The following is a 27,689-nucleotide window of genomic DNA, read 5'->3' on the forward strand; positions in this document are numbered from 1 at the left end:
GGCCTCCGCAAAATCAAACCCCGAGGCCTGGATCGTGACAACAGGCCCCGCCGGGGCAAAGACAAAAAACGAAACAAAAAGAAAATATTTTTTTTTTTTTTTTTTTGGAAATGAAATAAAAAAGAACCCGAAGGTAAATAAAACGAAAAAAGAACGCGAGCGGGAAGGCAAAAAGAGGATTTCAATCGGAGTTGAAAAACGCACGTCTTCTTCGCTCCGCGGAAACGAAAAAAACTGGGGACCACGCTCTCCTCCGTCGGGCGGGAAGGCACTCGCGCACGCGCGGTGCGGCCAACTAGAACTTTCTAGTAAAAAGGTCCGTACCGTGGGCTCCGTCGGTGACGTCACCCATGCGTAAAGAATATGCTGCCTGCTTGTCCTGGGATAAAGGCTTAATTAGATCAATTGACAAATTTCTTGAATAGCATAGTTTTCAATTCTTTCCTGAAGGTTTTGTAGTTGGGCATTGTGGTCATCAGATTGCAGAGGTGGTGGTCTACTCTTGCTGCTTGGTTGCTAATAGTCCATCATATAGTTTTTTGCTTGCTATGCCTTTGACTAGGGGGTGGGTAAAGTGAGTCTTTTGAAGGCCTTGGACCATTGAGACAAAAATTGGATTCATTGTGGACCGCAGTCAGCTGCCAACCCCCTGCATATGAAAAAAATGCTGTACCCCTCCCTATGTTCAACATCTATATCCTCATTCCTGAACCTCCCCCCCCCATGTGTCTAGCATCTTCCCTCCTGTCCTTGTCCCTATCTGTATACAACTTCTAACCCTCTCTTCCCTTTCACCTGCATCCTGAACATCTCCCCCTCCCCTTGAACTCCAACTCTCCCTCTGGGGTTTCCTTATTTGAGCTCCCTATCCTTCCTTGTTGTGTAATTCTACTGGAAATGTCCAGATATCTTCTAAATTGTAATCTAAATTGTAATATATTCACTTCCTTGTTATGTAATTCTACTGGAAATGTCCAGATATCTTCTAAATTGTAATCCGCCTAGAACCGCAAGGCACAGGTGGAATAGAAATCACTAATGTAATGTAATGTAATGTTCTGTCCTTTCTGTCACACTACCCGCTTTCCCTGCATCCTAGCCTCTTTCCCTTCCTGTGGTCTGGACATGCATCTATCTCCCTTCTTTCCCAGCTGCCTCCCAATGTGATCCATCTTCTTGCCTTGCCTTTTGTGTTGCCTTGCTGCCTGACTGCTCACCCCCCGCCCCCACTACAACTTTCTTTTGGGCCACCAGCAGCGTCAGCCCTGAAAACAAGCTGCTTTAGCCTGCCCTGGAAGCATTCCCTCGGCTGTGTTCCACCTTTTGAGACGGTGACGGGACTAAAGCGCGCCGGACAATCGCGCGTGGACAAAGCCGCCAAGACAAATGTGCGCAGGATGTCAGTGTGCTGGATTAAAATGTAACTTTAAAGCATTCCGAGGGTGTGTGTATATGTGTGGAACCCCCCTCCCAATTTACTTAGAAGTGTAGCCACTACCATTGAGGGGTGGGGAACCCCCCCCCCCCACACACTTACAGAGGAAACTAATCTTTCACTAAAACACTGAGAAAAATTACACTTTCTTCTCTAATGGGAAGGGGGGGGAGGTTCCCTCCCCAAAAAAAACCTCCAACAGCAGCGCCAACACTTAAGTAAAATCAGGGTCTTCCCCCCTACGCCCCTCGGAGCGCTTTAAAGTTACCTTTTAATCCAGCATGCGATTGTCCCACGCGCTTTAGTCTATGAACCCTTGAGACAACGTTCTGTGTCCACATAGGTGGGACACGAAAGAGGGAATGCTTCCGAGTATTGTGCTAAATGAATAAGAACTGATTTATAGACCTCATACATATTTTAGTGAACTTGGAATCTGCACAAACTGCCCAATATCTCATAGAACTTATTCCTCGCTGTTAACAAGGTACAACAGTTTTTGCTTTCAAAATTAAGATCTACATGTCTGATCTTCTATATTTACCTGGTCGCCTGTTCTTTTTCCTTTCACTCGAATCAAAGAGTTTCTGTGGCTTTAGGGACATTTCAGGCGCCTCATTACCTGGTTCTCTTCTGGGTTGTTTCATTTTTTTAAAGACACTACCAGCAGACAAATCTGATGGGGGATAGAAGTTCAATAAATACATTCTTTCATAATAGATGCATTTTGCAAATATTCATAAGAGTGTTTATTCAAGCTTAGTTAAAGCCTCACTATATTAAAAGAAAAATTCTTATATAAAAAATCATTTGACAAAATGGTAAAAAAAAACACACCTGGTTTTCACTATTTCTGTTTTTAGAATAAACCTTTTCATAGTGTATAGCCCAACAGTAACATGGAGTAATTAGCCCTAGAGCTGTCAGGAGCCAGAATTCCACTTGCACAGATGGTGGCTGAGCAACAAAGCTCTCAAACTGGTGATTCTGAAAAGGAGTATGGTCACTTTAAAAGCACCTATCCCCTCTTTCCCAATCTATCAATTAGATTTCTTACTGTAGCATGGCCAGCACTCTAATAGCACGTTTGAACTGTACATCTCAGTAACAACACTAAGCAAGCTCATTGAATCGTGCCCAATTTGTCCTTCCTGACCTTCAACCAGTATCTTTTCTGTTTTGCTGCAGGTCTGGAGATGGCCTGAAACAAGATAAGCAGGCAAAGAAGCCAAAGGTCACGAGATGCACATGTAGACTAAGCTGTTTCATGTCTTCTCTGAATGTCTCAGTCCTAATGCCATGTTTTCCTGTGACCAAGAACCCTGAGCTCACCACTGCACAAAACCTGCCACTGAAGAGCGAGACAGAAACACACAAGAGACCAGGAAGAGAGACCAAGTCAACTTGTTTTATCTTAGATCTGGTCATTAAGCAACCCGTATATTATGAAGATCAATTATAAGATTTCAAGTGTATTTGAAAGCTTAATTGATAAATGTCATTATTGTACTTGATTTAAGATTTGAAATGAATAAAGATTAAAAAAAGAATATTCACGGACTGAATAAGAATAATAAATAAATAAATGAATGTGAGACAAAAAAAAAAGCAACCCAAGGATTAGTCTTCAAGTTGATCATTATCTACAGCAAGAGGAGAGGGAGAGATAGATGAGGACAGATGAACCAACTTATACGGGGACACAGGCAGGGGATGCAGAGGAGGCTAAAAGGAGTGAGGTTTGAGGAAAAAAAGAATGTGCAGGGAGATGCAGGAGTAAAGGAATGGGTCTTGAAGTCAAGAGAGAAAGAGGGATAGGTACCATCAAGGGCAGAAGGACACAGTACTACTCGAAAGGGTCCAGAGAAGAGTGACTAAAATGCTTAAGGGGCTGGAGGAGTTGTCGTATAGTGAGAGAATAGAGAAACTGGGCCTCTTCTCTTGAAAATAGGAGACAGAGGGGACATGATTGAAAACTTCAAGATAATGAAGGGAATAGACTTAATACAGGGATCTCAAAGTCCCTCCTTGAGGGCCGCAATCCAGTCGTGTTTTCAGGATTTCCCCAATGAATATGCATGAGATCTATGTGCATGCACGACTTTCAATGCATATTTATTGGGGAAATCCTGAAAACCTGACTGGATTGTGGCCCTCATGGAGGGACTTTGAGATCCCTCACTTAGTAGATAAACACAGGTTGATCACCCTCTCCAAGGAAGGGAGAACGAGAGGGCACTCTCTAAAGTTAAAAGGGGATAGATTCCGTACAAACGTAAGGAAGTTATTTTTCATTCAGAGAGTGGTGGAAAACTGAAACGCTCTTCCGGAGGCTGTCATAGGGGAAAACACCCTCCAGGGATTCAAACAAAGTTAGATGAATTCCTGCAGAACTGGAACGTACGCAGGTAGGGCTGGTTTCAGTTAGGGCGCTGGTCTTTGACCTAGGGGCCACCGTGGGAGCGGACTGCTGGGCACGATGGACCACTGGTCTGACCCAGCAGCGGCAATTCTTATGTTCTTATGTTATGTTCTTATGAGAGAATGGCACAGAGTAAAGAGATAGGGCGTAAAGAACAAGCTCCGCCCACAGGTGACATCACTCCTCTGAGCCTATTTCTATAGCTATCCTCTTCAATTTTGACTGCTCTACTGGCTAGAGATTGTGCTGTTTGCTGAGTTAACTTTTGTTTTGTCCTGTTCTTACTTTGTTTTTCAGTTCTCAATGTGTTCTGCCTTCTCTGCTCACCCAAGCTCTGCCCACTGTGACATCACTCCTCTGAGCTTATTTCTCCAACTATCCTCTTCAGCGGCATAAGCCGCTGGCGTACAAAGGAGCGCAAATAAGGAGCATGACGTGCTCCTTTGTGTACTACTTCGTGCATCCCCTGAGTGCGCCCATTTCCCTCCATTTCATATTATCTTTATCTAAGTATTCCACACTGGAAACTCTATTGCACATTCATACTTTCTGGGACCGAAGGCTTCCTCAAGTTCATGTTTGTTAACAGAATATGGAAATCAATTCCAAAGTTCACTGCACTGATAGGAAGGTAATTTGCTTCATTGTTGTTATCATATGCAAGTATTGCTGTCCATGTCTTCATCGCAGCTGGTCGCATAACCCAATCCATAATACTAAGATACATATTCGTAAGTTCTTTGAGCAGTTTTTCTGGACTTGCTTTGTCAAGCTCAAATGATCTGTTCACTTTGGACAGTTCATGCAGTATAGGCTGCATAAATACAAGGTACAGCTTATTTTTAGGGTCACTGTACATCTGAAACAGCTCTGCAGTATAATTCCTTTCTTCACCCTGAGGATGTGAGTTCAAACCCACGCTACTCCTTGTGACCCTGGGCAAGTCACTTAATTCCCCCCATTGCCCCCAGGTACATTAGAAAGATTGTGAGCCCACCGGGACAGACAGGGAAAAATGCTCAAGTACCTGAATAAATTCATGTAAACCGTTCTGAGCTCCCTTGGGAAAATGGTATAGAAAATTGAATACATAAATAAATCTTTTGCAACCTGAAAATGAAGCCTTAGTTCATCATACTGGTCCAGAATGCATTGAACACTTGGAGTGATAGACAGCCATCTGGTATCATACAATTTCAAAATTTTAAGTGGTTCTTCACCAACATTTATATAAGAATACATAGCTTTGTACTTCTGCTGATGGGCAGTACTGTGAGAGAACCATCTGTAGGTTTCAGAAACCATAAACTCGACATTTCTAGGCAACACTTTAAAGGCATAGGATGAACACAGCTGTAAGGAATGGCAAATGCATTTAATGTGAACAATATTAGGATTAAGTTCACAAAATCTGGTTGTCACTGAATTGACACTACCACCCATTGTATTGCAGCCATCTGTTGCGAGTCCAATACACTTTGCAGATGCCAGATTATTTTGTTTCAGGAATTTCATTAGTGCAGTAAAAATGGCATTAGCTGTTCCACACTCCAGCAAAACTAAGCCAAGAAAAGTTGTCACAATTTTGTGTAGTATGCAGCTATAAAAAACGAACAAAGCAGAGTTGTTTCTCGGTTGTTACATCTGTACTTTCATCTATCATGAACATAAGAAATGCCTCTACTGGGTCACACCTGAGGTCCATCGTGCCCAGAAGTCCGCTCACGCGGCGGCCCAACAGGTCCAGGACCTGTGCAGTAATCCTCTATCTATACCCCTCTATCCCCTTTTCCAGCAGGAAATTGTCCAATCCCTTCTTGAACCCCAGTACCGCATTCTGCCCTATTATGCCCTCTGGAAGTGCACATGTTGGGTAAAGAAGAACTTCCTAGCATTCGTTTTGAATCTGTCCCCTTTCAACTTTTCCAAATGCCCTTTTGTTCTTTTATTATTCGAAAGTTTGAAGAATCTGTCCCTCTCTACTCTCTTTATGCCCTTCATGATCTTGTAAGTCTCTATCATATCCCCTCTAAGTCTCCTCTTCTCAGGGAAAAGAGTCCCAGTTTTTCCAATCTCTCAGCGTATGAAAGATTTTCCAAACCTTTTATCAGACGTGTCACTCTCCTCTGAACCCTCTCGAGTATCACCATATCCTTCTTAAGATACGGCAACCAATATTGGACGCAGTACTCCAGATGCACCATCGCCCGATACAATGGCAGGATAACTTCTTTCATTCTGGTTGTAATACCCTTCTTGATGATGTCTAGCATTCTATTTGCCTTCTTAGCGGCCGCTGCGCACTGTGCCGTCGGCTTCATCGTCATGTCCACCATTACCCCCAAGTCCCTTTCTTGGGTACTCTCATTTAATAACATCCCTCCCATCGTATAGTTGTACCTCGGGTTTCTGTTTCCCACATGTAATACTTTACATTTCTCAATGTTGAACTTCATCTGCCATCTCGTCGCCCATTCCCCTAGTTTGTTCAAGTCCCTTTGCAGTTCTTCACAGTCCTCTTTAGTCCGAGCTCCACTAAATAGTTTGGTGTCGTCCGCAAATTTTATTATCTCACACTTCGTCCCTGTTTCTAGATCATTTATGAATATATTAAATAGTAGCGGCCCGAGCACCGAGCCCTGCGGGACCCCACTCATGATCCTTCTCCAGTCCGAGTAGTGGCCCTTCACTCCTACCCTCTGTTTCCTACCCGCCAACCAGTTTCTGATCCATCTATGTACATCTCCTTCCACCCCATGGTTCTTCAGTTTCCGGAGTAGGCGTTCATGGGGCACCTTATCAAAGGCTTTTTGGAAATCTAGATATATGATGTCTATGGGGTCTCCTTTGTCCATCCGTTTGTTAATTCCTTCGAAGAAGTGCAATAAGTTTGTTAGGCACGATCTCCCCTTGCAGAAACCATGTTGGCTGGTTATCAGAAGTTCGTTTCTTTCCAAATGTTCATCGATGTTTTCTTTTATCAGTGCTTCCGCCATTTTCCCCGGAACCGAGGTCAGACTCACCAGTCTGTAGTTTCCTGGCTCACCTCTTGATCCCTTTTTAAAGATGGGCGTAACGTTGGCTATCTTCCAGTCCTTCGGGATCACGCCTGTTTTCAGGGATAGATTGCAAATTTGCTGCAGTAGTTCCACTATCTCCTCCTTTAATTCCTTCAGAACCCTTGGATGGATTCCGTCCGGACCAGGGATTTGTCAGTTTTTAGTTTTTCCCATCTGCCTGCGTACATCTTCAAGGCTCACTTCCATGGATGTTAATTTTTCTGCCTGATTTCCATTGAAGAATTGCTCAGGTTCCGGTATGTTGGATGTGTCTTCGTTTGTAAATATAGTTGAAAAGAACACGTTAAGTCTTTCTGCCACTTCTTTCTCTTCTTTCACCACTCCTTTCCTGTCTCCGTCGTCCAGTGGTCCCACCTCCTCCCTAGCCGGTTGCTTCTCTTTAACATATCTAAAGAACAGTTTGAAATTTCGTGCTTCCCTGGCTAGCCTCTCTTCATACTCTCTTTTGGCTTTTCAAACCACATTCTTTTTGATACTTCCTGTGCTCTTTCCAGTTCCCCTGAGTTTTGTCCTTTTCCCATTTCCTGAATGAATTTTTCTTATTGCCTATCGCTTCCTTCACTGTTTTGGTTATCCACGCCGAGTCTTTTGTTCGACTCTTTTTGCACCCCTTTCTGGATCTGGGGATATACAGATTTTGCGCCTCGCTCACCATGTTCTTGAGAAAAGACCAGGCATGTTCTACCGTTTGCCATTTTTTGGAAGTGTTCCTAAGTTTCTTCCTTACCATTTCCCTCATTGCTTCGTAGTTTCCTTTCCTGAAGTTGAAAGTTGTCGCTATGGTTCTCTTTCTTTTGGGTATTCCCACCTCACCCTTGAGCTTGATCACGTTATGATCGCTGTTTCCCAACGGTTCCACTACCTCTACTTCCTTTGCAGGTCCCCTTAACCCATTTAGGATTGGATCCAGAGTGGAATATCCTCTCGTTGGTTCTCTAACAAGCTACTCCATGAAACAATCTTGTATAGCCTCCAGGAATTCTGCCTCCCTAGCGCAATTTGAGCTTCCAAGACTCAAGTCTATCCTGGGATAGTTGAAGTCTCCCATAATAACCGTGCTACCGCTTTTGGATTCTCCCTTTATGTCCTTCAACAAGTCTTCATGCATTGAAAGGACTAAGAACCTGTTTAATCAAAGATGTGCATTTAGTGCGATGAATTGCTAAGTCTTTTCCAGATATGTCCCGAACTAATTCTCCAAGATGGTTCACAGTAGATATGCTGGAATGACAAGCTATGTGTACAGCCAATTTTAGCTCAGCAACTTTCAATGTCGTATTGAGACCTTTCGTGCTGCTGTGACATCCAACGTCAAAAAAATTCCTCATGTTCAAAAAAGGTGCAGCATTGCGTCAGTGCTTCTCAATTAAGCTGTGTGCCTTCAAATCACTCTGGTGAGCACGCACTTCACATTGGCAATATTTGCAAAATGCTTTTGTGTCATCAGCCGGTACTTTCTGGATCCATCCCTTAAACTCTGCTTCTTTTCCCAAGCTGCACAGTATTTCCTCTCGTACTTGGACCATTTACCCACGATGGTAGGGAGTATGAAACATTATCAGCTGTAAGTTGTGAATGAGTTGGAATAGTGAGATGTATTGTACTGCCTTACAAATCAGATGTGTTAAGCCTAATTGTTGCATGAGAAGAGGAGCTATTAAAACCCTTATTTTTCCAAGACATCCCTGAGATTAAGAGAACATAAGAAAAACATTTGATCCCTAATTGTAAGTTGCAAATCAGAATTTTTAAAAAATAAACATAGCATGAAAACTTCAGCTTATGATTTCCAGTTGTGTACAAAACTCTACCAGTCTACCAGCAGCTGTGGAATAGGTCACTTCTGCTAGCCCAGACCTGAATGTTTATTTGAACTATTGGGCTATATGGAGGCCGAGGCCCATGCAGTTAAAAGGAACACTCAGGTATGAGCTGACAAGAGGAGGAAGAAGTTACCCATTGCTGCTACTTGCCTCACCAATTTTCTTGACTTCTTTGAAGGTATGAATAAACATGTGGATAAAGGCAAGCTGGTTGATGTAGTGTATCTAGATTTTCAGAAGGCTTTTGTCAAAGTTCCTCATGAGAGGCTCCTGAGAAAATTAAAGAGTCATGGGATAGGAGGCAATGTTTAATTGTGGATAAAGAATTGGCTATCGGGCAGAAAACAGAGGGTAGGGTAAGATGGCCATTTTTCTCAACGGAGGAGGGTAAATAGTGGTGGGCTGCAGGGATCAGTACTGGGTGCTATTTAGCTTATTTATAAACAATCTGCAAATTGGAACTACGAGTGAGGTGACTGAATTTGCAAGATACATCTTCTTCTTTTACACAACAAAAGGATCAATGGATGAATCTTCAAAGAATTCTTATTGGAATGGAGCTTCACAGTATGTCTTTAATTGAATATATTAAAAAAAAAAAATGATACCAAGGGGATTGCGGATGCAAAAACAACTAAGTATTTTTAAGACTAACATTACATTTTTGGAGAAATGGGCAGCTGTCCTCAACAATGTTTTCTGGACCCGATGGTCCTTATGGTGGATACAATAAATGAATCCATAATAGAAGTTACACGAGAGTCTGATGAAATCTTTCAAACTTTAACAGCAAACCCAGATAGCACGCAGTTTCAAGATCAACTGAGTGATTTGCAAAAAAATCTGGAGACTTTCAATGGTGACAAGATTTCCTGCTAATGCGGGAAAATTATTGGATTTTTCATTTACAAGCATTTTCTCCATACGGACATAATGAAAATGTAGATAAGTGTTTTTTGAAATAACTTGTTGGTTATCAAGAAGTATTCATTCAAAATCTGTCAATTCAATAATGTCAATTCAATAATGTTTTTAGGTTTTGCAATTGTATAACCTTATTCAATAAAGTTTTTGACAATGTCATTATGTCACAGGGAATGTGTTTGCCTTTTCGTGGTGCTTTTTAATCGTCTCGGATTTTTTCGGCTGCCATTATTCTTGTTAACTTCGTATGCAAGTGGAGGAAAAAAAGTTTCATTCAAGCTTACCTCCAATGCTTTAACAGGTTTTTTTCATCGTCTTAAATTGGACTTTAATCTACAATGGATGTAAAGGATTTACAGGGTCTCTGCTCCTGATGAAGACAGCGAAACGGAGCTCTGTCGGGCAGTAACTGATTTTCCTTTCAACACAGATAAGTCTGATATTTGATTGTTTGATTATGTCTTGCTATACGAAGACTGTTCAAAAAGTATCAGACCTTAATTTTTCTTGTGTAAACAAATAAAGCAGGGAGGCATGGTTTGGTTCACATATGTAGGCAACCCTAAAGCGCATGCTTGAATTTTTTCCCGCCTACAGATGCTGTCAGTCACCGGCAGAGTGACTGCCGATGAGTGAGGAAGTGTGAGTGTTGTCCGATTTTCATTTTTGACAAAATGACAGAAAAAGTTGAACTATGCTTACTGCATTAAATTTTGTGTGAAGCTTTGCAATTCCCAAGTGGAAATGATATGCAAGATTCAACAGGCATTCGGGGACAAAGCAATGGGCACCACACAGATAAAGGAGTGATACAACCACTTCAGAGATGGCCACACATCAGTGGAGAGTGAAGCACATTCTGGTAGGCCCTCAACATCCAGAAATGAGATCGTCATTGACCAAGTGATGCAGGATCGTCGGATCACGATCAGAGAACTTGCAGACGATGCAAACATTAGCACTGGATCCATTCATTCCATTTTGCTTGAGGATTCAGCGAAGTTTGTGCCAAAGTTGCTAATGATTAAGCAGAAGCAACTCCGTTTGGAGATCGTACAGGACATGCTGGAGACTGTGAACATTGATTCCAACTTCCTCAGTACAGTGATCACTGGCGATGAGTCCTAGGTTTATGGGTACAATCCAGAAACCAAGTTGATGTCATCACAATAGAAGCATTCAACATCCCTGAGGCCAAAAAAAAGCAAGGCAAGTCCGCAGTAATTTCAAAGTCATGCTGACCATCTTCTTTGACTCCAGTGGCATGGTTCATCACAAGTACACACCACATGGCACAACCATCACCAAGGGGTACTACCAAGAGGTTCTGTGTCACCTTCGTAACGCTGTGAGTTGCAAATGGCTGGACCTGTGGGCAGCGGGCAATTGGCAGCCCTATCATGATAACGCACCTGCCCATTCTTCACATTTGATACTATGTTTCCTGGCCAAACAAAACACACCTGTGATTCCTCAGGCTCCCTATTCTCCCGACATGGTTCTGTATGACTTTTGGCTAAGCTGAAAATGCCCCTGAAAGGGACCAGATTTCAATCAAGAGAAGACATCGTGCAGAATGCAAAGGACCAGTTGCAAGCAATCTCAAAAGAGGCGTTCCAGTGCTGCTTCTGATAGTGGCAGAACCGTTGGAAGAAGTGTGTGGCAGCCCAAGGGGACTACTTTGAAGAAGATTAGTATAAGATTGTTGTATCTAAATAAGAGTATTTTTTTTATGAATAAAGGTCTGGTACTTTTTGAACAGCTCTTGTATACTTGAGCAGCGAAAAGAAAATTGAAGACAGTTTTTCCAAATGAGGAGAGTGCATTATATACACATTATATCACATTTCTATTGATTTATTTTTCACTTATTAGTATTGCACTACGGAGGAGACATTGCAATGTACGGGGCAAACTCATTTAGGTTATAGTGATTAAGAAATATGAGATGTCAGCCCAGGAGTATACTGCTAGAAATTTGACTTATTACAGTTCCCCAGTACTGAGATCTCTCTCTTATAGTTTATTGTTAATTGATTGTATTTTTGTGCTATATTCTGCTATTCTCTTTCATTTTGGATTTATATGGTGAGGGTTTTACTCTCTCTCTATTTAATGCTGATTTTTGGGGGTATTTTGTAAATTTGCAGATGATACTAAACTGTTCAAAGTTGTTAAAATGCACGCAGACTGTGAAAATCTTAGGAAATTGGATGATCTTAGGAAATTGGAAGACCAAGCGTCCAAATGGCAGATGAAATTAAATGTGGACAAATGCAGAGTGATGCACATTGGGAGGAATAATCCAAATCATAGTTACCGAATACTAGAGTCCACCTTGGGGGTCAGCGCTCAAGAAAAAGATCTAGGTGTCAAAGACAATACACCAAAACCTTCTGCTCAATGTGTGGCGGCGGCCAAAAAAGCAAACAAGATGCTAGGAATTATTAGAAAAGGGATGGTAAACAGGACTACGAATGTTACAATGCCTCTGTATCGCTCAATGGTGTAACCTCACCTTGAGTATTGCATTCAGTTCTGGTCTCCTTATCTCAAAAAAGATATAGCAGCACTAGAAAAGGTTCAAAGAAGACCGACCAAGATGATAAAGGGGATGACACCCCTTTTGTATGAGGAAAGACAAAAGAGGTTGGGGCTCTTCAACTTGGAAAAGATAGCTGAGGGGAGATATGATTAAAGTCTACAAAAACCTGAGTGGTGTAGAACGAGTACAAGTGGATCGATTTTTTTACTGCATCAAAATTTACAAAGACTAGAGGATACTCTATGAAGTTAGAGTAATACTCTTAAAACTAATAGGAGGAAATATTTTTTCACTTAAGAGAATAGTTAAGCTTTGGAACGAATTGCCAGAGAATATGGTAAGAGAGGTTAATGTAGCTAATTTTAAAGGTCTGGACAATTTCTTAGGAGGAAAAGTCCATAGTCTGCTGTTGAAACAGACATGGAGGAAGCCACTTCTTGCCCTGGCGGTGACATGGAATGCTGCTACTATTTGAGCTTTTGTCTGGTACTTTTGACTTGGATTGGCCTCCGTGAAGACAGGATACTGGGCTGGATGGACCATTGGTCTGACCCAGTAAGGCTATTCTTATGTTCATATTACTACTACTACTGATTATTTCTATAGTCAATGCCAACAGAAACCCATGTCCTTTTCACACACACAATCTCCCTCTCTCTTTCCCCTTCCTCTGGTGGCCCAACATCTTTCTTCTCTTCTTCCCACAATCTAGCATCTCTCTCTTCTCCTTTCCTCTACCCCTTTTGTGGTCTCATATCTTCCTGTCCTTCTCTTCCCCCTCTCATCTACCTTTCTCTTCTGCTTCCCTTCCGTGGTCTGGCATCTCACTCTCCTTCCCACTTCCTCCAGTAGTCCAACATTTCTCTTGTTCCCTTTCTCCTTTCTTGTGATCTGTCATCTCCTCTTCTCTCCTTCCCTCCTTCTCCCCTACCAGAGTCTGGCATCTCTGTTTTCCCCTTCCATGGAAGTCTGGCATCTTTCTTGTTTTTCTTCTCCATCCCTACAGTCCAGCATTTCTCTAATGACTACCCCCTGTGACCCCACTGCATTCCTCCCCTCCACGGGATCCGAAAAGGCAGCTACTCTTCCATTCTTCAGGTCGCTGGCGGCATGAAGTAAGCACACTGTCTTTAGTGACCTGAATTTTTCCCTCTACTACTGCTTCGCTACTAAGTGGAGACAGGAAACAGTAGCAGAGCGAAAGCTTCCAAGCATGCATGTTTATTTCAGTAATGCTGCCGGAGGCCCAAAGAGTGAAAGAGCAGTTGCAGCAATGGATCCCATCATCTCCAGACCCACCATCTCTCTTTTTCTCAACTACAAATACAAGCGGATTTATTTTTCACTCTGTCAAAAATTACAAAGACTAGGGGACACTTGCAGTTACAGGGAAATACTTTTTAAAACCAATAGGAAGAACTATTTTTTTCACTAAGAGAATAGTTAAGCTCTGGAACGCATTGTCAGAGATTGTAGTAAGAGTGGCTAGCATAGCTGGTTTTAAGAAAAGTTTGGACAATTTCATGGAGAAAAAGTCCATAGTCTCTTATTAAGAAAAAACATGAGGGAAGCCACTGCTTGCTCTGGATCGGTAGCATGGAATGTTGCTACTCTTTGGGCTTTGGCCAGGTACTAGTGACCTGGATTGGCCACCGTGAGAATGGGCTACTGGGCTTGATGGACGATTGGTCTGATTCAATAAGCCTATTCTTTTGTTCTTAAGCTGCACAATGTTTGGATTTTTTCTTCAGCTGTTCTTAATCTATACTGCTGTTTTGTTTTTATCCTTTTCCCCCCACCTCGGTTTTGCATGCAACATTTTTAAAGACTTAGGGCTTTATGTTACAAAGGTGCGCTACCGTTTTTAGCACACGCACCAGATTAGCGCGCGCTAGCCAAAAGACTACCACCTGCTTAAAAGGAGGCGGTAGCGGCTAGTGCGCACTATCCCTGCGCATTAAGGCCCTAACGCACCTTTGTAAAGGAGCCCTTAGAAGATCTGTGGGGAAGTAAGCTACTAAAAAGCCTGTTTTCTGGCTCAGTAGTATAGGAAATCCTATTTACAAATATGTCTAATATAACATTTTTATCTAATACGACTCTAACCCAAGTGCTTTTGGCATGATTTCTTTTTTTATGTTTACAGGGAAGAAACAGTTACTGGATTCATTTATAGTAAGATTGGGACTGCTGGTAATGCAGAAAGATGCTCCATTTCCTCTTTGGTTAGAGGTGAGAGTTTGGTGAAGGAAAATTTTTCATTCATCAATTGAAGTGTTCAATTGATGAATGAAAAATTTTGTGTTGAAAACTCATCTTTCCTTTTTGCTCTCCTTCATATTTTCTGGGGTGGAAAAAGGCCTTGAGGATGTTAAATGCCATCCACATTTTTGTGGATATCTTTTGTTTCATGAGTAAATCAAGGAAAATTTCTGTTGTTTACCTGCAATTACATCACTTTCTTTTCCAGAGATAAATTTTTTAAAAAAGATTTGACATCGACATGTGAACATTTCTTAAGAAAGAACTAAATCTTTCATGGAGTATCTAATTTTTTCACATGACTATATATATCACAGAGGGCCTTGTTTAATGTACCTGAATTTTCCCGTTTGGCTCCTAAAACAATCTCCTGTGCAGAGCCTCGATCATTTTGAATGTACCATTTCTTGCCAAGAAATAAAGAAAAAGAAATTAACACACTCACAAAACATTCTCTATCATGGGAAAAAAAAAAGAAATTTAAGACCATCATTTTTTCACATTTAATATTAATTCAATCATGGGAAAATTAAGAGTGCAAATCGTACATATGCTCATCCTGATGCTGTAAAGTACAGTACCTGCTTTAACAAAGCTATGAAAACACAATACAGAGCCAGAACAAATGTAAAAAGTATTTTTTTGCAGTTATTGCATAATTATTCTCTGAAATCTGTTGCTAGATGTGTTCATGGTTTTCAAAAGGACAGCTCCACTAACAATTATTAGTCATACAGAAATAAGAATTGTCATTCTAAAATGCAACAAGCAACTAGTACTTTGTTATTAACCCAGAAAGGCCCCCGTCAGAGACTAATTTGGCTTGAGAGACCACTGGTGGCATGTTTTATGCACTTATGAAAATAGACAATAGGTGACTTCTCAGAGCGCTGCTGGTTTCTAAGACTGTCTGCTATGTCTTCTAGCGGAATACAACCTAGTTAGGAGAAACTATACTTTGCACACTACCCTTATCTAATCTCATGCAAAAGTTGGGAAAGCGGTTTAAAAACATTATAAACAAAAATAAAGGAAGAATACTACCAGTGAAAGCAGATGGACTGTTTGTGGAGACGGTTCAGTTTTACGTGTTTGCAAATAAATATAAAAAAAAGCAGTACAACACTAAGGTAAAACAAAATTATAATGATGCATACAATTTACAACACAACACACAAAAGGCCACACAAACAAAAATGAACAGATCCCTTCTGCCCAGACTCTTGTCCATGTTTTCATTGAACAGTGCCCCAGAGAAGATTCTATTTCTTTGCTCCAGCCTGTTCCCTCCAAGGTACAACGTAGTGGAGAGAAGGTTCACTAGGAAGATGTGGAGCAATGCCGTGACCTATTCATCACCATCATCCATTCAAGTATCATACTTTTCCACCAAATGAGCCCAAGAGGTTACAATATACCAGTATGCATGCATCACATAAGAGAATAGCATTGAAAGAAGGCAACTGAAAGTGGAATAGGACAGATAGAAAAAATTAAAGTACATTTAAAGCCCAAAATGCAGAACATTGGATTGGGAAGCACAGAGTAGTTACAGGAGGTAAAGCTGGATTCTGAAAGGTTATATTCCTGTACCCAGGAAAACAAGGGCTATTACCAATATTACTGCTAAAAGAGGTGTTGCAAAGTACTGACAGAGAGATCTAAAGGGATTTTTGCTTGCATCATATAACTTGTGAGGCAAAGGTTTAGCCATTCCTGGTCAAATTATGTTTCGATGAATCCCTAACAGAAGCTCTGCATAGTATAAAGTTATAACAAATTTTAATACATAGCTTATATTTAAGGATTTTTTTTTCACAGATTCAACATAAGGAAACCAAGAATACAACAGGTGCCAAAGTTTGGACACCCCGTCAGTCAGTACTTTGCAGTACCTCTTTTAGCAGGAATAAAAGCTTCCAAATGTTTCTTGTAGCTAATTAAGAGTCTTTGTAAATTGTTATGAATTTTTCCCCAATCTTCCTTGTAGAACTCTTCTAACCCAGACATACACTTAGATTTTTTTCTATGCACTATGTGGTAAATTCTAAAAATGGTGCCCGTATTTAGACGCCAGGAAAAATGGGTACTAAGTGAAATTCTGTAGGCTGAGGGGGTAAAAGCCCTTGCCATAGTACAATTAGGAACACATTCTATAAACAGCACTTAAGTCAGTAGGCGCCTGGAAAAGTAGCACCTACCACATGTCAATCAAAAAGCGCTTACCTGCACCTAAATCAACTTAGGCGCTAATAAACATGTATACCTTAGGCACTGGTACATTAAGCCATGGTTTTCTTGGCCTAATATACTGGCAGCTAAGGTAGACGCCTACCAGTACTCAACTCAATCCATGCCAAAACTCTTCCCCTAACCATGCTTACTAATTGTGTTAAGCGCAGGTAGAAACTTAGAAACCACGACGGCAGATAAAGACCAAATGGCCCATCTAGTCTGCCCATCCGCAGTAACCATTCTCTCTTTCTCTCTCCGAGAGATCCCACGTGCCTATCCCAGGCCCTCTTGAATTCAGACACAGTCTCTGTCTCCACCACCTCTTCCGGGAGGCTGTTCCACACAACTACCACCCTTTCCGTAAAAAAGTATTTCCTCAGATGACTCCGGAGCCTAACACCTCTTAACTTCAACCTATGCCCTCTCATTGTGGTTTCCTTTCAAATAAAAGAGACTCGACTCATGCGCATTTATATTACGCAGGTATTTAAACGTCTCTATCATATCTCCCCTCTTCCGCTTTTCCTCCAAAGTATACAGATTGAGATCTTTAAGTCTGTCCCCATACGCCTTATCACGAAAACTACATATCATTTTAGTAGCCTTCCTCTGGACTGATTCCATCCTTTTTATATCTTTTTGAAGGTGCGGCCTCCAGAATTGTACACAATCTTCTAAATGAGGTCTCACCAGAGTCTTATACAGGGGCATCAATACCTCCTTTTTCCTACTGTCCCTACCTCTTCCTATGCAACCTAGCATCCTTCTAGCTTTCGCCATCACTTTTTCAACCTGTTTGGCCACCTTAAGATCATCACATACAATCACACCCAAGTCCCGCTCTTCCGTTATGCACATAAGTTCTTCACTATTCCCTCTGGTTTTTGCAGCCCAAATGCATGACCTTGCATTTCTTAGCATTAAATTTTAGCTGCCAAATTTCAGACCATTCTTCAAGCTTCGCCAGGTCTTTCTTCATGTTATTCACACTATCCAGCGTGTCTACTCTATTGCAGATTTTGGTATCATCTGCAGTGGCAAATCTTACCCGACAACCCTTCAGCAATATCATTTATAAAAATGTTAAAAAGAACAGGCCCAAGAACAGAACCTTGAGGCACACCACTGGTAACATCCCTTTCCTCAGAGCAATCTCCATTGATCACTACCCTCTGTTGCCTTCCACTCAACCAGCCTGTCACTTTGGGACCCATCCTTAGGGTACTCAGTTTATTTATCAGACATCTGGTAGGTAGGTAGGTGCCTCTGTGTTGATGAGGCACCTACTGGCTAATTAATTTTTCTAAAATAATTTTAAAATGGTTTTTAATGGCACTTTCAATTAGCAACTCCAAATAAGGCAATTAAAAAAATTAAGTTAGGCACCTAGATTGGCAGGTGCTACTAATTTAGATGTTTAATTTCGGGCACATTTTATAAAATCAGGGTCTTAGTGTATCAGAGAATCTGTGGGACACCTGAAACTCCACTAAAGCATCACTTTTTCTAATATTTGTGCTCTGACTGGAAACATATCCAAAAGAGCACAGTCTATCACTTTTTGCAATGTTATCAGATCATAGGCATTTTTGATAAGAAAATTATATAAAAGACATCGTTTTCATCAGAAGGCACCTAGATCCACGTCTTTCTTTTTTTTTTTTTAATTGATTTCATATATAGTATCAAGTATAACTTGTACAGAAAGCAAATTTAACCAAAGCAGGTTTACAACTAAATATGTATTCTTTGAGCCTCAACAATTGATTAATTTTGTGGCTATGTCCCGTCTGGACAAGGACAAATCTAAATCTTGAGCTCTAAAAGTAAAATGGTAGCTCCATTCCTGATGTATAGAAAACAGCATTACTTTGTTGTATTGATTACATTTTTTCCTTAGCTCGTCAGTGTAACTTTCTTGGATCCAAAGAGGACTTTTGAGCTAATTTCACCATAATAATTCTTCCTTTACTTTTGCTTAACTTTTGTTAAGTATGGATTTATTATTAGATCCACATCTTTCATCTGATATCGGCTCGAACATTTGAACATTTAATCGAGTACTGCCTTTGAGGACAAATATCTGCTACTTCAGTCATCCTGAAGACTGGCAACATATACAGGTTGTATAGTCAAATTCTGTGTTCACTTTTGATAAGACAGTAGGCTTTGAGTGCAGTTGTATAACTACAAAAAGGTGGTGGACAAGTCCTAATCCCTTTCCCCTTGTCCTTTCTTCTTAAGTGCTCTTAGGCACCTTTCTAGCTGCAATTCCACTGCCTACTCTTTTTTTATACAATCTTTGATCCTGCTGCCGCCTAACTAACAGCGCTGTTTTGAGAATCAGGCCCGTGTGTGTTTGTTCCAATATCAGAAAGGGTCCAGTTAAAAGGACAGCATTTAAAGAACTGTTATTCTATCTTAACCTGAACTTTTCTTCTATATATTACTGTAAATATTTCCATACCTGTAAATAGAAATAATGTATGTACAGGAAAAGTTTCATGTTATTAATCTAATAGTATAAGAATAGATTAAAAGGAGTTGGAACTCAGAATTACTCATTAAGAAGGGCCAAGGGCCTTTCCTCTGATGCGTCAGACGTGACTACAGGGTTTCAACTGTTGGTGCAGTCTTGAATTTTATTGGTTATAGACTACTGTAATACAGTTATGTTTTATGTTACCCAGAAGCACCTTCGAAGACTCTGCATGTTACAAAGCACAGTGGTTCATATGATTTTCCGTTTTAAAAGATCAGATCATATTACATCCTACTTTCGTAAATTGCATTAGTTACCTGTGGAGGCATGTATTATGTTCAAGTTAGGTTGGTTTTGTTATATGGCACTTCACGGTTTGCTGCCTGGTTATTTATTGGATCACTTTGTATTTAACAATTCTCTTTGCAAACTCCGGCATTGTCTTTCCTCTGGCCAGAGGATGCATATTTAAGAAATTTCAAGATAGATTGCTTTCTTACTAGGCAGCAAGCTGGGAAGAAGAAATTCATGCTTTTTCTTTTTTTATTATTTAATTCTTCAACTTATCTCCAGTTTAGAAAACTGCTTAAGAAATTTTTAGATGTATAGAATTTAAATATTATTTATGTTTGTTGATTTATAGTGTGAGTTATTCGGAGTATATAAATCGTTTTTTATTGTTGCCCACACTGAACTGCAAGGTATTGCAGGATAGAAGTATAATTTTGTGTTATTTATAGTCCTTCTCTATGATCAGGAAGATATCTAAACAATGAAAATGATATGATACCTCTAACTGAGGTCCAACTCACATATATATCTTGTTAAGCTCATATTCTATAAAGGAAAATAGATGCCTACTTTCCATTATAGAATAGGCCCCAAATAAGTCCTTATAGAACTGTCTTCTATTTGTCAAAGTCAGAAAGCCTGTGTTTGGTACCAATCCTCAATGAAATGCATCAAAAACTCCCGACCAGGAAAAGCCTGAGTCTCTCCTACACTGTCACTTCATGCTTGGGTGAGCAGTCATAGAATGATATGTACATTTCATTAGTAAACCTTTCAACCTACCTTTTCTACAGTTCCTGAATACTCTGGGGAAGATACACCACCTAGAGCATCAAAGTCGTCCAAAAGATGCTCTTCAATTGAAATAAGCAAAAAAAAAAAAAAAAGATGAAAACTTACATAATTATTGAAGGCTGCATACATAGCAAAAACATAGACATCAGAATTCTCATATACTATACATTCTAAGGATGTGAAGTGAGGATCCTAAACTCTTATCATGACAACTGATGAAAGAGGACAAAGCCATCGCCGACAAACTGAACACATTTTTTGTGTCTGTGTTTACAGAAGAGGATATATGCAACATACCAGAAACTAATAGGCTATACCTAGGAAACGAAGATAGGAAACTGACTGGGTTGACGGTCAGTCTAGAAGAGGTATGCAGGAAGATTGACAGGCTTAAGGACGATAAATTCCGAGGGTAATCAAGGAAATGAAAGGGGTTATAGCTTAACTGCTTCAACTAATAACCAATCTGTCGATCAAATCAGGCAGGATTCCGGAAGACTGGAAAGTGGCGAATGTTACACCAATCTTCAAGAAAGGTTTGAGGGGAGATCTGGGAAACTACAGGCTGGTGAGTCTGACCTCGGTACCGGGAAAGATGGTAGAGGCGCTGATAAAGGATTGCATCGTTGACCATCTTGATGGAAGCAATCTGATAAGGACCAGCCAGCACGGCTTCAGCAAAGGAAGATCTTGCTTGACAAACTTGCTACACTTCTTTGAGGGAGTTAACAGGCAGATAGACTAAGGTGACCCGGTTGACATTGCCTATGATGCTTAGGAGTCCGTACCTACTGCTATAAACTCTTACATGGTTACTATCTTATTCCCCTCCTATTGTTCTCCACCATAATTGTTCCTCTTTCTATCATCAATATTGTATTTCCTTACCCATTCATTCCTTCTGTTTCTTCTGTTATTGTTTATATTGTTAGTTACTAATCTGTTATGTTTGCTTAATGTCTACTTGTTTTTAATAACCCTAGTGTCTACTTGTTTTTAATAACTCCAGTTTTAATCTGTAATTTGAAAGATTTGTTCATCACTTAGAAATTAGAGTAAGCGATTAATCAAATACACAATAAACTTGAAACTTCTATATCTGGATTTTCAGAAGGCGTTTGACAAGGTCCCGCATGAACGACTACTTCGAAAAATTGCGAGCCATAGGATTGAGGGTGAAATACTCATGTGGATCAAAAACTGGTTGGCGGATAGAAAACAGATAGTGGGTGTAAATGGACAATACTTGGACTGGAAAAGCGTCACCAGTGGAGTGCCGCAGGGTTCAGTGCTTGGGTCCGTGCCATTCAACATATTTATAAACAACCTGGAAATTGGAATGACAAGAGAGGTGATTAAATTTGCAGACGATACGAAGTTATTCAGAGTAGTGAAGACACAGGAGGATTGCGATGACCTGCAACAGGACATAACACACTTGAGAAATGGGTCGCGACATGGCAAATGAAGTTTAACATGGATAAGTGTAAGGTGATGCATGTCGGTTACAAAAATCTTGTACACAAATACAGGTTGTCTGGTGCAGTACTCGGAGAGATCCCCCTAGGAAAGAGACTTGGGAGTATTGGTCGACAAGTTGATGAAGCTGTCTGCGCAATGTGTAGCAGCGGTGGCGAAAAGGGGGAACAGAATGCTTGGAATGATTAATAAGGGGATCACAAACAGATCGGAGAAAGTTATCATGCCGCTATACCGGGCCATGGTGCGACCCCACCTGGAATACTGCATCCAGCACTGGTTGCTGTACTTGAAGAAGGCCATGGTACTATTTGAAAGGGTCCAGAGAAGAGTGACTAAAATGGTTAAGGGGCTGGAGGAGTTGTCGTACAGCGAGAGATTAGAGAAACTGGGTCTCTTCTCCCTTGAAAAGAGAAGACTGAGAGGGGACATGAATGAAACGTTCAAGATAAAGACAGGTTGTTCACCCTCTCCAAGGTAGGGAGAACGAGAGGGCACTCTCTAAAGTTAAAAGGGGATAGATTCTGTATGAACGTAAGGAAGTTCTTTTTCACCCAGAGAGTGGTGGAAAACTGGAACGCTCTTCCGGAGGCTATCATAGGGGGAAAAACCCTCCAGGGATTCAAGACAAAGTTAGACAAGTTCCTGCTAGACTAGAACGTACGCAGGTAAGGCCAGACTCAGTTAGGGCTCTGGTCCTTGACCTAAGGGCCACCGTTGGAGCGGACTGCTGGGCACGATTGACCACTGGTCTGACCCAGCAGCGGCAATTCTTATGTTCTTAATGAACATAAGAATTGAATGAACTTTTGAATAAGAAAATTAAGGATACTTATTATTCAAATCTGAACAATGGTTGGTATCATCAGGAATGCTCTTGGAAAGAGTTAAGGGTGTAACAGGTCCTGTGGCTGGCATAAAGGATTGGCAATTACTCCTAATGGTGCCTTAGCTTCTCTTAAGATTTGTTCTTCTATTACAGAAACTTTTTATCCAACCTAATCTAATCAGAGCATTTCTATTCCACTTAACCAAGCAAATAGCTCAAGGCAGATTACAACAAATGATCTGTGACAATATTTACTCTATAAAGAAAATGTTACCAACCAATTCATCCAATAGACAGCTACAATAAGAGCTACTTAACTATTAAAATATAAGCTATTAAAATATAAAGAAAACAGATAGCTTTCCACCGCCTTCCTAAAAGATTGATAGCAATTAATGTCCCTAATGTCTCTCTACATAACCTATTCAAACTAGAAAAGGGCACTGGAAAGTTCAAGAAAGGGATAAAGATCATCCACTTCACAAACTACTTTAATAACATAACAGAGGAGATAGCCGACTAGTTCTCACTAGGAACACGATAGGATGAGCACAGTAGAGATAACCAGTATTGTGAGGTTAAGATAAAGTACAGAAAACTAGAATTATCAGGATGTATGCAAATCTAAGATGAACATAGAACATGATATAGGTATTAGGTGTGCAAATAAGTAGGATTTAGTATGAACATAGTACACGATACTAGTATTATGTTTGTATATACACAGGATGATTGATATGTTGCATAAATTTAATGACAACTACTGCTTCCTCCAAGCTTGTTAATACCATTATGGGCTTCCTCCAAGCCTTTATCTGCCATCATGTTTCTATGTAACTCATCACTTAACTACAGCTAAGATCATATTACTAAATGATTATTTTGCTAGAGAAACAATAGTGAAAAGAGTGCCTCATACCTGTACTCTTAATGTTGGAATCTCCAGGTGTCAGAAATGCAGATACGCCTGGTAGCTCCTGCCCTGGAACACTGAGCTTTTTTGTGTGCACTTTTGTTCCTTTCTGTGGGATGGGCGGTGCATATCTTGAAGTGTTAACCTAAAATAAACCACCAAGTCTCCTGGTTTAAAATCCTCCAATACAAAACAGTGCAACACACAGGCAATCTTGATTTCGGAAAGACCAACAATTAAGACAACAAGAGTAACACAAGTTCTGGATACATTAAAAAAAAATCATGATTTGGAAACTCTCACATAGTGCACCTAGTTTGTGAGCAGCAAATATTTTATCTTGTTAAACAAAACTTTTTGCAATATGCTCAATATTTGTACTGAGCTTTGAAAAGATCATATTCCAACTTACTTGTGACCCACGTCCATGTGTAATGCCAAATCTTTTGAGTATGAAAGGTTAGCTTTCTTAAATGAACACCTGATCTTTTTCCAAGACAGAAAATACTCCAGCAGTACACACACTGAATGCATTAACGCAATTCATGTACAGGATAATACCTGACTTTCTCTAACATTTTGATAACAAACGCAACACTACAAAGTCAGCACCTGGATGATCCCAAAGCCTTTTGAGATGATGTTCAATGGACAAATGAGTCAAAAGTGGAATTCTTTGAATACAGATCTTCTAGCCCAAACTGTTGCTTTACCAAATTTAAATCTAGCTTCTCCTCCGCTCTAGAGACTACAGAAAGCCTACCATCCTAATCTATCCTTTCCAATCTGGGCCACTTAACAGCTCAATTAGAAGGCTCAGATATATTAGATAAAGCAGAAGGTAGTAAATCTCAGCCCGTACTAAGGCTCTGAACAAGAGAATAAATGCAGGTGAGAAAATTTGACCAAAACCTATGTCCTGCAACTTACCTATGAGACAGATCCATCATTGTTAGTTGGGAGGGAGACAAATCAGGGGATTTGTCTCTGGAAATCACCCACCATGAGCACTGCAAACATGGTAGTGGTTTTCGACAAAAATTGGATCTACCACCATATTAAATGCTGGCTGGGCTGGAAGAACCAGAGTGCTGCTCATCTAACACTTCTGCACTGCACTGAACAATATCCAATCTTCATGCTCCACAAAGTGAACAGTGCCCATTTTCACAACAGCAATCCTTCATGGAGCCTAGACTAACAAAGAAAACCCAACAGAGACAAGAACAAAACCTTTCCAGAGCAGCCTCTCCTCTCTCCCTCCCCCTCCCCCCCGTGAAGGTAAATCAAAGCCAAGACCAAAGAAGCACCAAGACAGGCAACTGCTAGTCAAAGTGTCGTATTCCATCACTGGCGCAACTCCTGCGGAGTCCCACAAGGCTCCCCTCTATCCCCCTTCCTTTTTAACATTTACTTGGCCCCCCTGGCACGGACACTTGCTGACTTAAACCTAAAATCATTCATATACGCAGATGACATCACCATTATCATTCCCCTTACTTCATTCACACAACAGACGGAACAACTCACCTCCTCCGTCCTCACCAAACTAGAACTATGGACCTCACAATTCAAATTAAAACTGAACACCGAAAAAACCAAAATTTTCCTGGCAAGTCCTAACCATAAACTTACAAACACCTCCCTGAAATTGAACGGCCTAGACTATCCTATCAACCCCACCATAAAAATCCTTGGAGTCCTCCTAGACAGATGCTTGACCTTCGAAGATCATACCAGTGCCCAGGTCAAAAAATGTTTCTACTCCCTCTGGAAACTTCGCACAATTAAACGCTATTTCAACCACCTCTTCTTCCGTCTTCTGGTCCAGTCACTAATCTTAAGTATACTGGACTATTGTAACATCATATACCTGGGATCCTATAAAAACACCATCAAACGTTTAAGAATAGTTCAAAATGCTGCTGTCAGCCTCATCTTCGGCCTCAAAAAATATGACCACGTTAGCCCCTATTTCGCTAAACTCCACTGGCTGCCGGTGGAGGCAAGGATCATCTTCAAATTTGCCTGCCTCTGCTTCAAAACCCTAGCAGGCTCTTCTCCAATCTACCTATCCGAGCACCTTGAAATTGCTGGCCCCTCTCGTACACGAAACACCTACCTGTTCTCCTTTCCTTCCCTGAAAGGCTGCCTCTACAAGAAATTTCTCGACAGATCCCTTGCATTCCAAGCGGGCAAATGGAACAAATGCCTCACAGCACTCATCTCCAATTCCCCCCCCCTACCAAATGTTCAGGAAGGCAATCAAAACCTACCTTTTTGATAAATTCCTCTAACTTCTCCCCTCCTTTTCCTTGCCTCCTCCTCGGACCTTGACTTACCTCAGTCTCTCGACTCCTCCAATCCTGTCAGCCACCAAACGGCTTAACAAAATGGATCACCCTATCCAACTAATCACCCCTTCTTCATTACCCCCCTTACTTAATGCCTATGCTCGGCTTTATCGAACTCCGCAGTATATATCACCGCTGTATGTAACATTACTGTATGAACTCCGCTATATATATGCAACTTACAACAAATGTAACTTCTCTGCAATAATAACCGAGTTGAAAAATAACTTCACCGCAAATGTAGCGTCGCCGAAAATGTAAAAGTAGCTATGCCAAAAAAAAAAAAAAAAGTGTAACTTCGCTGTAATGTACAGTCTCTTCATCTGTTAACCGCATAGAACTTCCATGGTAATGCGGTATACAAAAATAAAGTTATTATTATTATTATTATTGAGCAACAATTAAGATTGGATACTCAAGGTTTCCTCTAAGAGAAAGTTCTGATGCACAAGAAAAACCTAACCCTTTAAGAAAAGGGTTGGTTGGGGAGAGGAACCTTGTATAGCCAGGTTTTATACCCTTAAAATCTTTTCTTTATTTTTTGGGGGGAAGGAGGGTGATTATTACCGACCACGGAAATGGAAATAAAATCATCAGATTTTGCATGGGAAAGCATACTACCTGCTGGATATTGAGAAATACTGACTAACCATGGAATTGCAAAGGATTCTTAACTGATGACATCACAGCTCATTCCTCAGTCTCCACCTGCAGGCAGGACAGCACCAATCTAACCATTTGGACTGGTCTGGTGGAAAGATAAGGAATAATGGCTTAGCATTCTGAGGGAAATCCTAAATAAGCATATAGTCTAGACCAGTGCTTTGCAACTCTCTCCCAGAGGTTCACCCAGCCAATCAGGTTTACATGATCTTCAAAATTAAAAGAGAAATCAGGTTCTTACCTGCTAATTTTCTTTCCGTTAGCCTGTAAACTGGTATAGTTCTTTACTATTTCACTATTTTGATTATCTGCACTCACTTTTCAGCAAAGGATCAAGTGCTATGATTTTGCAACTTGATCTCAGTAGTGCATTTGACTTGGTAGATCATATAATTCTCCTAGATTCCTTGGAATCCATTGGAATCTCGGGCAATGTCCTGAATTGGTTCCGTGGGTTTCTGGGAAAAAGATCCTATCAGGTGTTCAAGGATGATACTCTCTCCTACAGTTGGGACAATTCCTGTGGTGTTCCCCAGGGTTCCCCTTTATCCCCCACCTTGTTCAACATCTATCTCGTCTCTTTGGGAAATTTTCTGCAGAGCTTAAAGCTCAAATTTTACATTTATGCGGATGACATTACAATAGTCATTCCGCTAATTTGTTTTTCATCTGAGTTCATAAATTCTTTATCATTCATTTTAAACCAGGTTGAACATTGGATGACTGCTTCAAATTAAAATTAAATATGGAAAAACTAAATTTTTCCTAGCAGCTCCTAATAATAAAATCAAGGAAACTATGATACATGTGAATGGGATGGATTATAATATTGAACAGTCCTTAAAAATATTGGGAGTAACATTGGACAAACAACTCACACTGGAAAAACATTCTGACTTAGTATTTAAGAAAAGTATCTCGGTGCTTTGGAAATTCCGCCCTATTAAGAAGTACTTCGACGAAGCCTCTTTTCGTCTGTTAGTTTAATCTTCCATCCTGAGTATCCTTGATTATTGTAACATTTATTTGGGCGTTTTTAAAAAATATTCTCAGGAAATTGAGGGTGGTTCAGAACACGGCTGTTCACCTTATTTTTGGCTTAAAGAAATGGGAACATGTTACCCACTTTTATCAAAAGCTCCACTGGCTGCCATTAG

The 27,689-nt window shown here is 40.6% G+C and overlaps 1 protein-coding gene across 6 annotated transcripts in view; it reads right to left on the reverse strand.

Annotated features, from left to right (window-relative positions):
- Positions 1 to 27,689, reverse strand: part of SYCP2L (synaptonemal complex protein 2 like) — a 230,729-nt gene that overhangs the window by 53,418 nt on the left and 149,622 nt on the right. For all 6 annotated transcript variants that reach the window (XM_033930428.1, XM_033930427.1, XM_033930431.1 and 3 more), the window contains 4 exons: positions 23,522 to 23,660; positions 20,283 to 20,353; positions 14,828 to 14,897; positions 1,980 to 2,111 (listed from right to left, as the gene is read on the reverse strand). In XM_033930428.1, the coding sequence (XP_033786319.1) occupies positions 1,980 to 2,111; positions 14,828 to 14,897; positions 20,283 to 20,353; positions 23,522 to 23,660 (412 nt within the window). The remainder of the gene's footprint in view (positions 1 to 1,979; positions 2,112 to 14,827; positions 14,898 to 20,282; positions 20,354 to 23,521; positions 23,661 to 27,689) is intronic.

Source organism: Geotrypetes seraphini, chromosome 2, assembly GCF_902459505.1.
Source record: "Geotrypetes seraphini chromosome 2, aGeoSer1.1, whole genome shotgun sequence".
Taxonomy (NCBI): domain Eukaryota; kingdom Metazoa; phylum Chordata; class Amphibia; order Gymnophiona; family Dermophiidae; genus Geotrypetes; species Geotrypetes seraphini.